This window comes from Meles meles, chromosome 9 (genome assembly GCF_922984935.1).
Source record: "Meles meles chromosome 9, mMelMel3.1 paternal haplotype, whole genome shotgun sequence".
Lineage (NCBI taxonomy): Eukaryota > Metazoa > Chordata > Mammalia > Carnivora > Mustelidae > Meles > Meles meles.
Window position 1 is genome coordinate 29,687,426 of NC_060074.1, and position 11,238 is coordinate 29,698,663.

Consider the following 11,238-nt stretch of genomic DNA (forward strand, 5'->3'; position numbering starts at 1 on the left):
AGCCTCCACTATTATCTTTTTTGTTCGTGTTTCTTTCCAGAGACATCTACATATGTTAATGTGTATGCAGTATGTTCAAGACATATGTCCAAGACCCCCACGGATGCCTGAAACCAGGGATAGTACTAGACTCTACATATATTATATCTTTTGCTACACATGCATCCCTATGATAAATTTACTTTGTAAATTAGGCACAGTAAGAGATTAACAATAACATAAAATAAAACGAGTCTAATAATACGCTGTAACAAAAGTTATGCCAATGTGGTCTCTCTCAAAATATCTCGTGCTATACTCCCCTCCTTCTCATGATGATGTGGATGCTTAAATACCTACAGGGTGAGATAAAGTGATGTGAATGCTGTAGATATTGTGATGTAGTGTTCGGCTACTACTGACTTTTTTAAAAAATTTTATTTATTTACTTGACAGACAGATCATAAGCAGGCAGAGAGGCAGGCAGAGGGAGAGAGGAGGAAGCAGGCTCCCCGCTGAGCAGAGAGCCCAATGCGGGGCTCAATCCCAGGACCCTGGGATCATGACCTGAGCCAAAGGCAGAGGCTTTAACCCACTGAGCCACCCAGGCGCCCCTACTACTGACTTTCTGATGGTACATCAGAAGGAGGATCTGCTTCCAGACTGCAGTAGACTGTGGGCAACCGAAACTGTGGATAAGGGGGACTACCGTATACACACATATATACACTTTGTCTTACCCTCTTTTCATTTAGCAAAAAATCCTGAAGATGGTCCTTAACAGTCCATAAAGATGTGCCTCCTACTTTTTGGTAACAATGTAACAATGCACTATTCCTCGAGGCAGTGTTCCCTTGCTTGTTTCACCAGGCTGCTACTGGTGAGAATTTCTGTTGTTTCCAATTCTTTGCTTTGGAAACAAATTCTGAAACCCTTGCGCATACTTCTTTGCCCATATGTACAACCATAAACTCTCAGAATCAGAACCGCTGGGTCAAAGGCTCTGCACTTTTAACTTTGATACACACAGTATTGCTCTCCCACTACCAATGTACTAGCGTGCCTGGCCCAGAACCTTGCCTACCCAATGTATAAAACATTTTGATCTTTGTCCATCATCTGATAAGTGAAACAAAGTATTTTATTGCCACTTTCCTTTATAACTCTCTTGCTATGAATAAGGTCGAGGATCTTTTCATATGTTTAAAAATCAATATTTTCTCTTCTGTAAACTCTTGTCTGTGCCTTTTGCCCATTTAAAAAACTGCAATGTTTGTCTTTTCTTTTGAACAAAGGAAATTAGCCCTTTGATTGCTACATGTGTTTGATATAATTTCCCTTGGTTGTCATTTGTCAATGTCCCAACTAGATTTTTACCACCTTGAGTACAAGGACTGGAAATTAAACCCCTTTGTTTTCCTGATTCTTAATAAAATATCACATATACAGTAGGTGCTAGACAAACGTCTGTTGATAAAGGAGAAGTAAGAAGAAAGAGATTTGGAAGATTTTGGAGTGACCTAACCTATTCCTTCCTCTTATACTAAGGCCAGTCAAGACTCTCATTGTAAACAGCAGAAATTAGCTCTGGCAAATTAAAATAAAGGAAAAAGACACCCACTTCCCCACCCTCCTGCATACACACACACATTGGAGAGACACTGGGTAGCACACAGAATTAATACAAGGGCTGCCAGATAAGATTCCGTGAACAGGTAGTCAGCAAGGGAAGCTGAGCATCCAGCACCATAGTCAAGGTCAGGGCACAGGTCCGCCTGCCTAAAAGACCCCGCCCAGTTCCCTACAGAACAAGGGGCTGCAATGAGGCTTCTTCCCACCCAGGCTCTGAGACCGACATTTCCTCCTCCAGACACTAGAGGCTGCTGCTGGCTCCGCTGTCAAAATTACCGCAGAAACGAATTCTCAACTGCCCCAGCTTCTCTGCGCCTTGCTCCACATTCAAAGTCCCAGTTGGAGCTTTCAACTGGCAAAGTTAATGACCACGTACCTCTAGAGCTGACAAGTCTGGGAGAGCACGTGTCAGGGCTTTGTGACAGGGGGTGGCCCGCCTCCCATCAAGGCCTACACATTGGGAATTCCCCAAAAGTATTCGGAAGGTTCAAACTGTGGGCAGCCAGAGAAAGTGGGCAAAGGCATGCCACCTTCCTTCCTCTTGTCTGGCTTAAGCCCTTCTCTTCGGTGAAGCATTCCTGGGCCACCCAGCAGAAAACATTCTTCTGGACTCACATAAGCATGACTTCTTGGGCCAGTCATGATGCCAGAGAGGTACGTACTAAGACCCAGATGAACTATGTCCCACACCTCATTTGACTTTCAAACAGCCCTAGTCGTTACCTCTATTTAGGTAGGAAAAACTGAGTTCTCAGAGGTTTTGCCAAGTCACACAATAGTGCCAGGTTGCACAGTCAGGTCTGTCTGTTTTTAAAACCTTGGAATTTCCCACTGGGCTATCTTGTCGGGCTGGAATCTTATCACACTGGAGCGCTGTGAAGCCAGGGACTGGGTCATACTCCATTTTACATCCAGACTGCATCTACTACGTAGATGTTCAAGGAATACGTATGGATTAGCCTGAAGGATATCAAGCAGGAGCCAATTCTGGAAAGTTCTCAAACTCTCTCATGAGGCCTGAACCCAGGAGTCATTCTGAGGTAAGATATATTTGGGACCACTCTGGGAGGGGAGTGGATCCCACAAAAGCAAAAACCAAAAAACCTTGAATCTGGGGAATTTCCTTTTCCTTTTTTTTTTTTTTCCTTTTATCCGTTAACCCCACCTTCCCCACATGTGTCAAAACTGTCAATAAGAGGTTCCGATCTGTTCTTTACTTAATCATCCAACAGCCATTTTTGAACCCCACAACTGCCCTAAATACTCAAGGGCAAAAAAAAAAAAAAAAAGGACACAATTTCTGTCCTGTAGAATTTACATTCTAACGAGGGAGGTGAACGTCCATCAAAGAATCGAGCAGGTAAGGGCAGATTTCCAGCTCCCACGAGCGTGAGGGTGTCACGAGACGCTGACAGGCAGGTCTGACCTACTCGGGGAAGTTGGGACAGCCTCTTTTCAGGACCTGGGGCGGGAGCAGCGATCTGAGGGGGGGAGGGGATTTAGATTCAGAGGGTTTGTCTGTGAGTCCTTGATATGGGGTTTTTTTTTCCGGAGTGCGTAGCCGTCAATCATCGAGCGCGTTATAGGAAAAGGACAGAGCGACCGGGGGTCGAGCTGCTCGTTGGCCCGCGAGTGCGTCACGCCAGGATGCAGCCGGCCGCCGTCTCCCAGGTCCCGTCTGGGGATGACGTCGCCGGGGAGCAAGCCCAAAATAGCCGGCTCCGCCCCCATCTCCCGGCAGCCCCTGCAGCCGTCCCCCAACCCCCTCCCCGCTGGGTGACAGGCCCGGTCGGCCCCGTCTGGGTCTCTAGTAGTTTCCGTGCCGCTGACGCGTGCTTGCGCGCACAACTGGGCCGGGCGCGTCCTACGCAGCAGCCGCGAGCCGGGGCGGCCGGTGCCAGACGGTTCCGGCGGGGGGCAGGGGCGGGGCGCTGCAGGAGGCCAGGGACTCCCGACCAAGGAGGTGCGGGCGGGGGGCCCCGGTCAGGCTGGGAGGCCCTGGGCCGGGCTGCTGGAGTCTCGGGGCTGCGATAGGGCTCCCCGGGCCCTGGGCGCCGAGATAGCCCGCGGCTCTGGCCTGCGGGGACCAGATAAGGTTGCCGGAGGGGGCCTCGTCACCGGTCCCAACCAGAACCCAGTGGGCGCCGCTTCCTCCTGGGAGCGCCTCCCGCTCCCTCCGGGGGGTGGGGGTCTCCAGGCCCAGGGAGGGGACCCTGGATTCTTCCTGCCTGACTCCTCCTCTCCTGCAGCCCCACGGAGGCCCATCTGACTCCTGACGAGTTGCCATGGCATCCTACTACGACATCCTAGACGTGCCGCGAAGTGCGTCCGCTGATGACATCAAGAAGGCGTAAGTGCCTCCGCTGCGCATCAGAAAACCTCTCACCCCCCCAACCCCTCCCCATCACCACCGTGGGGTCCTTCAGAGGCCTCGCCGAGGGACCTAGGTCCTTAGGAATGGGGGGGCTCCCTCCTTAGGAGGGAAGACGACCCCTGGAAGAGAAGGAGAAGGCCCCTAGCGTGGAGAAGTTTTGCTGGGAGCTGCACTGTGGGTCCTTCTCCAGTGGATCACCGCCCCCCCCCTTCCCCTTCACTCCTGCCTCAAGCGTCAGCCCCTAGGTGTGGGCTTTCTCAGGATGCCTGCAAAAATGTCCAGGCCGTGTGACCAGGAGGGTCCAGAGCCCTGTATGCCATGGCCACACAGATTTCCAACTTTTGCAGCCCCGGTGAGCTCCAGAGGGGTTAGGGCTCGGGCTGTCTCCTGCCCTCGTTTTCTGCTGCTACAAGTCGTCTTAGCACTGGCCGCGGAGGGGAGAGAGAGGGACTCCATTAAAGCTGGGCAGCAGAGGCAGCCCTAGCACCTGGGGCGGAAGGGGATCTGAACGGGGAAAGGAATGGGCAAGCAGGTCTTTCTGTTTCTTGGCGAGAGGTGCTTTCTCATGTCTTCCAATCCCCCACTGGTCCACTTCCTGCAGGTATCGGCGGAAGGCTCTTCAGTGGCACCCAGACAAGAACCCGGATAATAAAGAATTTGCTGAGAGGAAGTTCAAGGAGGTGGCGGAGGCCTATGAAGTGCTGTCAGACAGTAAGGGGGGGCGGGGCAGGGCAGCGCCTATCGCCCCCCGTTTCATGCCCCATCCTACTCCTTCCCAAAGACAGGCTGCCACCTCCCGTCCCCGGTCCCCTCCATGTGTGTTTCTAACCCGGCAGTTAAGTGCCCCCTCTGACAGGGGGCTCTGCAACTTTTTTTTCTTTTTCTTTTTCTTTCTTTTTTTTTTTTTTTTTTTGTTGCTTCAGTTCAAGTGAGCACCTACTATGTGCAAAGCACCCTCTTACTCTTTCCCTAATCCCTGCGCTCAGTGTCTGCTGGGGATCTGCGCCCTGGGATCTGTTATGGTAGTTGCAGCATGGGTCTCGACAAGGGGATAGGAGCAGGCCCAGTAACCTACATGTGTACCAAGCCTTCTTTGTGCCATGCATCGGTGGGTGTAATCCCCAAGGGTCTGACAGCCATCCTGCCAGGCAGAATTTATCAATCCTCACTTCATAGGCAAGGAAACAGGCTGAGAGATGGAGTGGTTTGCTCAAGGTCACACAGAGCTGGAATACAAATCTAGGTCTGTTGTTTGTTTTGGGGTTGTTTTTTTTTTAAGATTTTATTTATTTATTTTAGAGGGAAAGAGAGAGTGTGAGTGAGGGGGAGGAGCAGAGGGGAAGGGGGAAGGAGGGAGAAAGAATCTCAAGCAGACTCCACACAGGGCGAGGAGCCCTATGCTGGGCTCCATCTCAGGACCCTGAGGTCGTGACCCGAGCGGAGATCAAGAGTCGGACACTTAACCGACTCCAGGTCTGTCATCTATTTACTTATTCGTTCTTTCAAAAAATACTCATTGAGTGTTGATGGTGCTGGGCCCTTGCTGAGTGCTGGGGAACAACGGAGGACAAACAGACACTGTCTTGTCATCATGGGTTTATTGCGTCTTGCCTCCAGAAGCCCAGCATTAACCAAGGAAATATGTAACCAACAGTATTCTGCGGGGGAGCTGCTGGGTATTGTTGATGGGGAACACGGGCACCCTTCTTGTTACAATGATCACAGAAGGCCTCTCTGCGGAGGCGACATGGAGGCTAAGCCCTGATTAATAGCATAGTAACAATGAGCTGATATTTGCTGAACACTTTACTGGGTTATCAGGCACCTGCTAAGCAGTTTCCATGGATTGTCTTATTTAATCCTGGCAATGACCCTGGGAGGTCAGTGCTATGATTGTACCCATTCTACAGATGAGAGGGAGCCACACTGCGAAGAGCTGGCACTGCTGAAACCTATGGCCCATGTCCCCTGTGCACCCTGCTGCCCCCCCTCCGCCTCTGTCACTGGGCAGTCCTCTGAGGGTCCTAGCCTAGGAGGGGAGGCTGTCATCCCAGAGGGAGGGAGAAATGATTGGGTCTCTTTTTCCAGAGCATAAGCGAGAGATCTACGACCGCTATGGCCGGGAGGGGCTGACTGGCACTGGTAGGTAGAGCGGCGGGTGGGGGGGGGCAGGAAGGGAAGTGGGTCACAAAGGAGAGGGGGAGGGCAGGGTAGTGCTGTGGATGCTTTCCTGAGGCTCCAGGCCGTGCCTTCGGTGGAGTCCCCTGACTCAGGGCAAGATGCACGCCCTGAGCTCCGTCTTCCTCCTGCCTCTACTCCAGGAACTGGCCCATCCCGCGCAGAACCTGGTGGTGGTGGGCCCGGCTTCACCTTCACCTTCCGCAGCCCTGAGGAGGTCTTCCGGGAGTTCTTTGGGAGTGGAGACCCTTTTGCGGAGCTCTTTGGTGAGTGGGTGAGTGGGCTTGGGAGGCCTCTGACCAGCTCCGACTCCCGCTCCAGGCCCTGCCTTCCATCTGCCGGGAGCCCCAGAGGGAGGAGGCTGAGAGGGCAGCAGAATTCTGCAGACAGAAGATTTTGTGGGGGTAGGTCTAGGGACAGCAAGGACAGAACCTGACACAGGCCTGAACCCACAGAGACTCGCTTTATGAAACGAGGGCAACAATGGTATATTGTTAGGCTTGACAATAGCAGCCGTGAAAGCAGGACTCAGGGCACCGTGTGACCATCACAGTGACATCACACATGACAGCATGTTCGCAGCGAAGACTGTGAGCCCTGTCCACAGTGAGGTGGGCAGTTTTCCCCCCGCTTACAGATGAGAGCACAAAGGTTCTTGCAGGTGACTTGCTTAGAGTCACCCAGCAAATGGGAGAGTTGGGCCTCCTGACCGGCTGGGCCTGATTTCATGCCATGCTTACCAGCCTGTGCCAAAGGAGCTAGTCGCCGCCCCACCTTCCTCTTTCCCTTCCCTCCTTCATTGTCTACTGTGGATGGAATTTGCCAGGGATCTTTTTCATATCTAATATTAAAAAGAAATTTAATTTGTAAACAAGTCCACGATCAAAAAAGAAAAAAAAATCAGAAATGCATAGCAGGCTCTATTTCAAGGCTGAAAGGCAGGGTTCACACATTTTGGGGGGAACAACACTCTTTGCCCAATGATTTTAATCTGCTTGCTTGTTGCAGATGACCTGGGTCCCTTCTCAGAGCTTCAGAGCCGGGGTTCCCGACACTCGGGCCCCTTCTTCACCTTCTCTTCCTCCTTCCCTGGGCACTCTGGTATGTGCTGCCCGTTAGTGTTTTTGCAAGCTCTGGGTCCTGGAACCCCTTGTCCTGACTTGTTCCTTTTCCAAGCCTTCTCTCCTGAGTGTCTAGAGACCTGTCTTCAGGCATCTCTGCGGGGAGACCCCCACAGTGGTTCCCGGCCCCCTCGTGACTGCAGCATGCCAGCGCCATCTTCCCTCTGACCACCTCTCTGCTTCCTCCCTTGTTTCCATGCCAGATTTCTCCTCCTCCTCTTTCTCCTTCAGTCCCGGGGCTGGTGCTTTTCGCTCTGTTTCTACGTCCACCACCTTTGTCCAAGGACGCCGCATCACAACACGCAGGTGAGGGCTCCTTTGGGATCATCCCCGGGGGCAGGGGTGCGGGGGTGAGGGGTAGAAGGGGAGTGGCATACGACTCGGTCAGCTGCCTGTGGGCAGACTCTGTCCCATTCGCCATGGCATCCCAGAGTGCGGACAGGCACCTGCGGGATTCATGCGTGGCTCACTGAGTGACCTGTGCCACCCCCCACAGAATCATGGAGAACGGGCAGGAGCGGGTGGAAGTGGAAGAAGACGGGCAGCTGAAGTCGGTCACAATCAACGGTGAGGCGTGGCTCTGCCACCCAGTCCCTGGCAGGAAGCCCCAGCCCCAGGCCCCATGCCCCCCCACACTGTCCTCTCTCAACTCCTTTGGGGCAGGGGAGGAATGGTGGCCACAGGCCCCACTGGCGGAATCAGAGAGGCAGCTCCCTGCGAAGGGGTGGGGAACTGAGGAGTCCTGGATGCCAGGCACCCACCACCATCCTTAGTGAGTGCCTGGTGTTTGCAGAGCATGGACTGTTTTGAAAGCACTTGTGCACAGAACATGGGCTCCATGCAGAAGCAGGCGGGGTGGGGGGGGGCAGGGGTTTGGTAGCCGTCCTGTTCTCCCAGTGAGGTGAATTGTTACCTCAGCAGGTTTAAATGGCCCGAATGCCCAAGTAGCCCCAGGCCCAAGGCTTTGTCCCACTTAGGAAGAGGAGAAAAGAGGAGTGACTCTCAGGACGCAGGATTCCTGGGCTGGAAGCCCTCCCCCAGCGTCCCACCAAGTGGGATGGTCAGAAACCTTCCTGGAAGGATCACAGAAGGACGCCCCTCCACGCCTGCCACCTCTCAGAGCACTGCACGCCAAGTGTGCTTCCTGAGCTGTCTTCTTTAGTTGTGGGAATAGTTTGACAGCGTAGGCGCTCTCACCATCTCCATTCTATAGACGAGGACAGGGAGGCTTAGGGAGGTTGAGTGACTTGCCGAAGGAGACGGCTCGTACCTGCTGGAGCTGGGTACCTGCCCACACGCACGAGCACCGTGCCAGCTGCCAGAATGCGTGCGTGCCAGTTCCAGAGGAGGGGCTGTAAGTGGTCTAAGTCGCCCCTGCATGAGGCAGCCTGGCAGGACTCCTCTGGCCTGGGTCGGAGGGTGTTATGGTGGCCATGACTCCTGCAGGTGTCCCGGATGACCTGGCGCTGGGCTTGGAGCTGAGCCGTCGCGAGCAGCAACAGGCTGTCACCTCCAGGTCCGGGGGCACACAGGTCCGGCAGACTCCTGCCTCCCGCCCCTCTGACAGCGATCTCTCCGAGGATGACGAGGACCTGCAGCTCGCCATGGCCTACAGCCTGTCAGAGATGGAGGCGGCTGGGAAGAAACCAGCAGGTGGGCGGGGGGCACAGCGTCGACGGCAGGGGCGGCCCAAGGCCCAGGACCAAGATCCCAGCATGGGGGGGAACCCTGAGGCTGCAAGGGGGGATGCGGCCAAGCCTAGCCCATCCCCGGAGGAGAAGGCCTCTCGCTGCCTCATCCTCTGATCACCAGGCCCAGACCACCCTGATTCAGGGTGACTGGGGGTGCTGCTCACTGTCAGGAGCAGAGGGGCAGGGCCTGAGCTGTAGGAGCTCTTCTCCACCTCAGTGCCCCCCCAACAGGTTTCCCTCCGATGTCCACTCGCACTCCAGTGTGGACTCAGGATTTGCTCTGCTCAGCCGCAGCTGATAGGTCCCTGGCGAAGCCCAGGGTGGGGGGCCTCCGGGGGGCCTCCGGGCAGTGGGAGGGCCTCCCAGGAGCCAGGATGCACTTATTCCTACTAGATGGGGAGTTTCTGAGGGGCATTAGTGGTTTGGGTCAGGCCTTTTGTGCCCAGGTCTGTGGCCACCTATGTTGCTGATGACGTCAAGGAAGGAGGACTTGGCCTGGGGTTCTCTGGGCCGGAGTCGGCAGCTACAGCAGGGAGTCTCCCATGCTCCCTGTCCAGCTGCGGATACCCCACCCTGGTTTCTGTGCAGCGTTGAGCTCTGACGTCTCTGTTGCTTCCCTTCTGATGCTGCTGCTCCTCCCTCGCTCTCTTCTCTCTGCACTTCCCCGCGGGCCGCATCGCTTGCTTTCACTGCCATCTGGCTAGGACTCCCTTCTTCCTTCCCCGAGAAAGCCTCAGTGTGACCAGGAAGATGCTGTGGCCGGTAGGGCCATAAGGTCTTCTGGGGAGGCTAGCTGGGTGGGGCGGGAGCCTCTCATCCAGATTCGGAACCGGAGCCCACTCCTCCTCCCTTCCTCTTGCTGCCTCAGCCTGCCCCAGGCCTCGGGACTAGGCAGAGGTGAGGCTGGCTATCCCTGGAGAGGTGGGATAAGGCCAGGGTGCCCCAGGAGGGAGGCTTAGGAGGGGACCGGACCCCGTCCTACTTCACCATGCATCAGGGCTCAGGGAGAGGCCACAGGGCTAGCCCAGGTCTGCATGCTCAGCTCCGTCCTCCACGGCTTGCTGCTGACCCTGTCTCCTATCACCCCGCCCCCGCTCTCTCCTCAGATGTGTTCTGAGCTGGATGTCCGGGATCCAGAGCCGCTGCACAGTTCCAACAGGACAGCGCCCTCCCCTGTGCGCTGGGAGGGGACCCACCATTCCTCTCCCTCACCCATGCTAAGCGCAGAGCTGGGCCTGGGTGGTGGTTGGGGGCCGGGTGGGAGGCATCCTTAGTCTTAGCCTGTGAACTCTTCCGTGGGTGCTTGGTGCTGTCTTTTGGGGACTACAAGTCCCAGAATGCAACACACCCTGCCTCATTTCTGATAGATCATGCTAGGGGAAGCGGTGAGTGGTTTTGGAGCTGTGCATATTGGGACATGTAGTTCCAGCCCAGGTCGGCTTGTCACTCGCTGTGAGAAGGGGAGATCGTGTCATCTGATTGGACTCTGGCGGGGGTGGCAAGAATGTGGATGAAGGGGTCGTGGACCAAGCTTCAGTTCCCCTGACACGGCTTGCTAGCCCCAGGCTTAGAGCGTACAAATGAAAACCCTGCAGCATCTGGCAGAGGCTCTTTTCCTGTGCGCAGTCGGATCCGATGGGGCGGACCAGCAGGGCGTGGCCCCAGGAGGGACTGACAGGCGTGGGCGGGCAGAGAGCTTGGAAGCGGAGGCCACCGGTGTGAGAGTGTGTGCGTGTGTGTGAGCGCGAGAACATGCACGCATGCGCGTGGCCGAGGTTGGTGTGAGATGGGTCCTCCGGGCATGTTGCTGCTTGTATGGCTTCCTTGGCCTCTGACCCTGCTGCCCATTCTTCTCCAACACCACAAATGAGCTGCCTCTCCTCCTCCCTGCCTGGGGAACCCCGGGGCCAGGGAGGGGAGTGGTGGAAACAGGGTGTTGCCAGCCCTGTGACACGGCATCCCAGAGACCTATCAAAGCCAGCTGGGCTGAGCTCAGACCGAGAGAGAAACACTGGAAGTCAATAAATAAAAATGTTTCGAGAGCTTGGTGGTGTGCTGCGTTCCCGTGTTCTTCCTTTACGGGGTGGCCCCATAGAGGACCCTATGGGACCAGTGGGTGACATAGCCCCCTTTATTGCCCAAACACCCAGAGGTCACAATGCTTCCCAGATGACAGCAGAAGTCCCCCGTTTGACCAGGCTGCAGTCCCCAAGTACACTGTTGAGTCCTGAGAAATACATTCTTCTGGCCTCGCCTCTTGTAG

General features: G+C 55.1%; 1 protein-coding gene across 6 annotated transcripts; it reads left to right on the forward strand.

Annotated features, from left to right (window-relative positions):
- The first annotated feature begins 2,463 nt into the window (after nucleotides 1-2,463).
- On the forward strand, nucleotides 2,464-11,020 carry DNAJB2 (DnaJ heat shock protein family (Hsp40) member B2). Of its 6 annotated transcripts, none has more exons than XR_006820278.1 (10): nucleotides 3,368-3,574; nucleotides 3,861-3,961; nucleotides 4,587-4,696; nucleotides 6,074-6,127; nucleotides 6,307-6,429; nucleotides 7,172-7,264; nucleotides 7,488-7,590; nucleotides 7,781-7,851; nucleotides 8,731-9,872; nucleotides 10,082-11,020. XR_006820278.1 is itself a non-coding variant. In XM_046018956.1 (10 exons), exons 2-10 carry the CDS (start codon nucleotides 3,897-3,899, stop codon nucleotides 10,090-10,092), a joined length of 837 nt encoding a protein of 278 aa, XP_045874912.1. In that variant the 5' UTR covers nucleotides 3,374-3,574; nucleotides 3,861-3,896; the 3' UTR covers nucleotides 10,093-11,020. The 6 variants fall into 6 exon arrangements, 5 of the variants coding, with proteins under 5 accessions (XP_045874910.1, XP_045874911.1, XP_045874909.1 ...); XM_046018956.1 differs by having other exon boundaries at nucleotides 3,374-3,574; nucleotides 8,731-8,937; XM_046018954.1 differs by lacking the exon at nucleotides 3,368-3,574 and adding an exon at nucleotides 2,464-2,651 and having other exon boundaries at nucleotides 8,731-11,020.
- The last annotated feature ends 218 nt before the right edge of the window (nucleotides 11,021-11,238 follow it).

What these genes read in the sequence shown, in the direction of transcription:
- DNAJB2 (XM_046018954.1), top strand. Translation starts at nt 3,897, where the DNA reads ATGGCATCCTACTACGACATCCTAGACGTGCCGCGAAGTGCGTCCGCT. An exon ending in CTATGAAGTGCTGTCAGACA is followed by an intron (nt 4,697 to 6,073) that starts GTAAGGGGGGGC and finishes CTCTTTTTCCAG; the next exon opens with AGCATAAGCGAGAGATCTAC. An exon ending in CTCCTTCCCTGGGCACTCTG is followed by an intron (nt 7,265 to 7,487) that starts GTATGTGCTGCC and finishes TTTCCATGCCAG; the next exon opens with ATTTCTCCTCCTCCTCTTTC.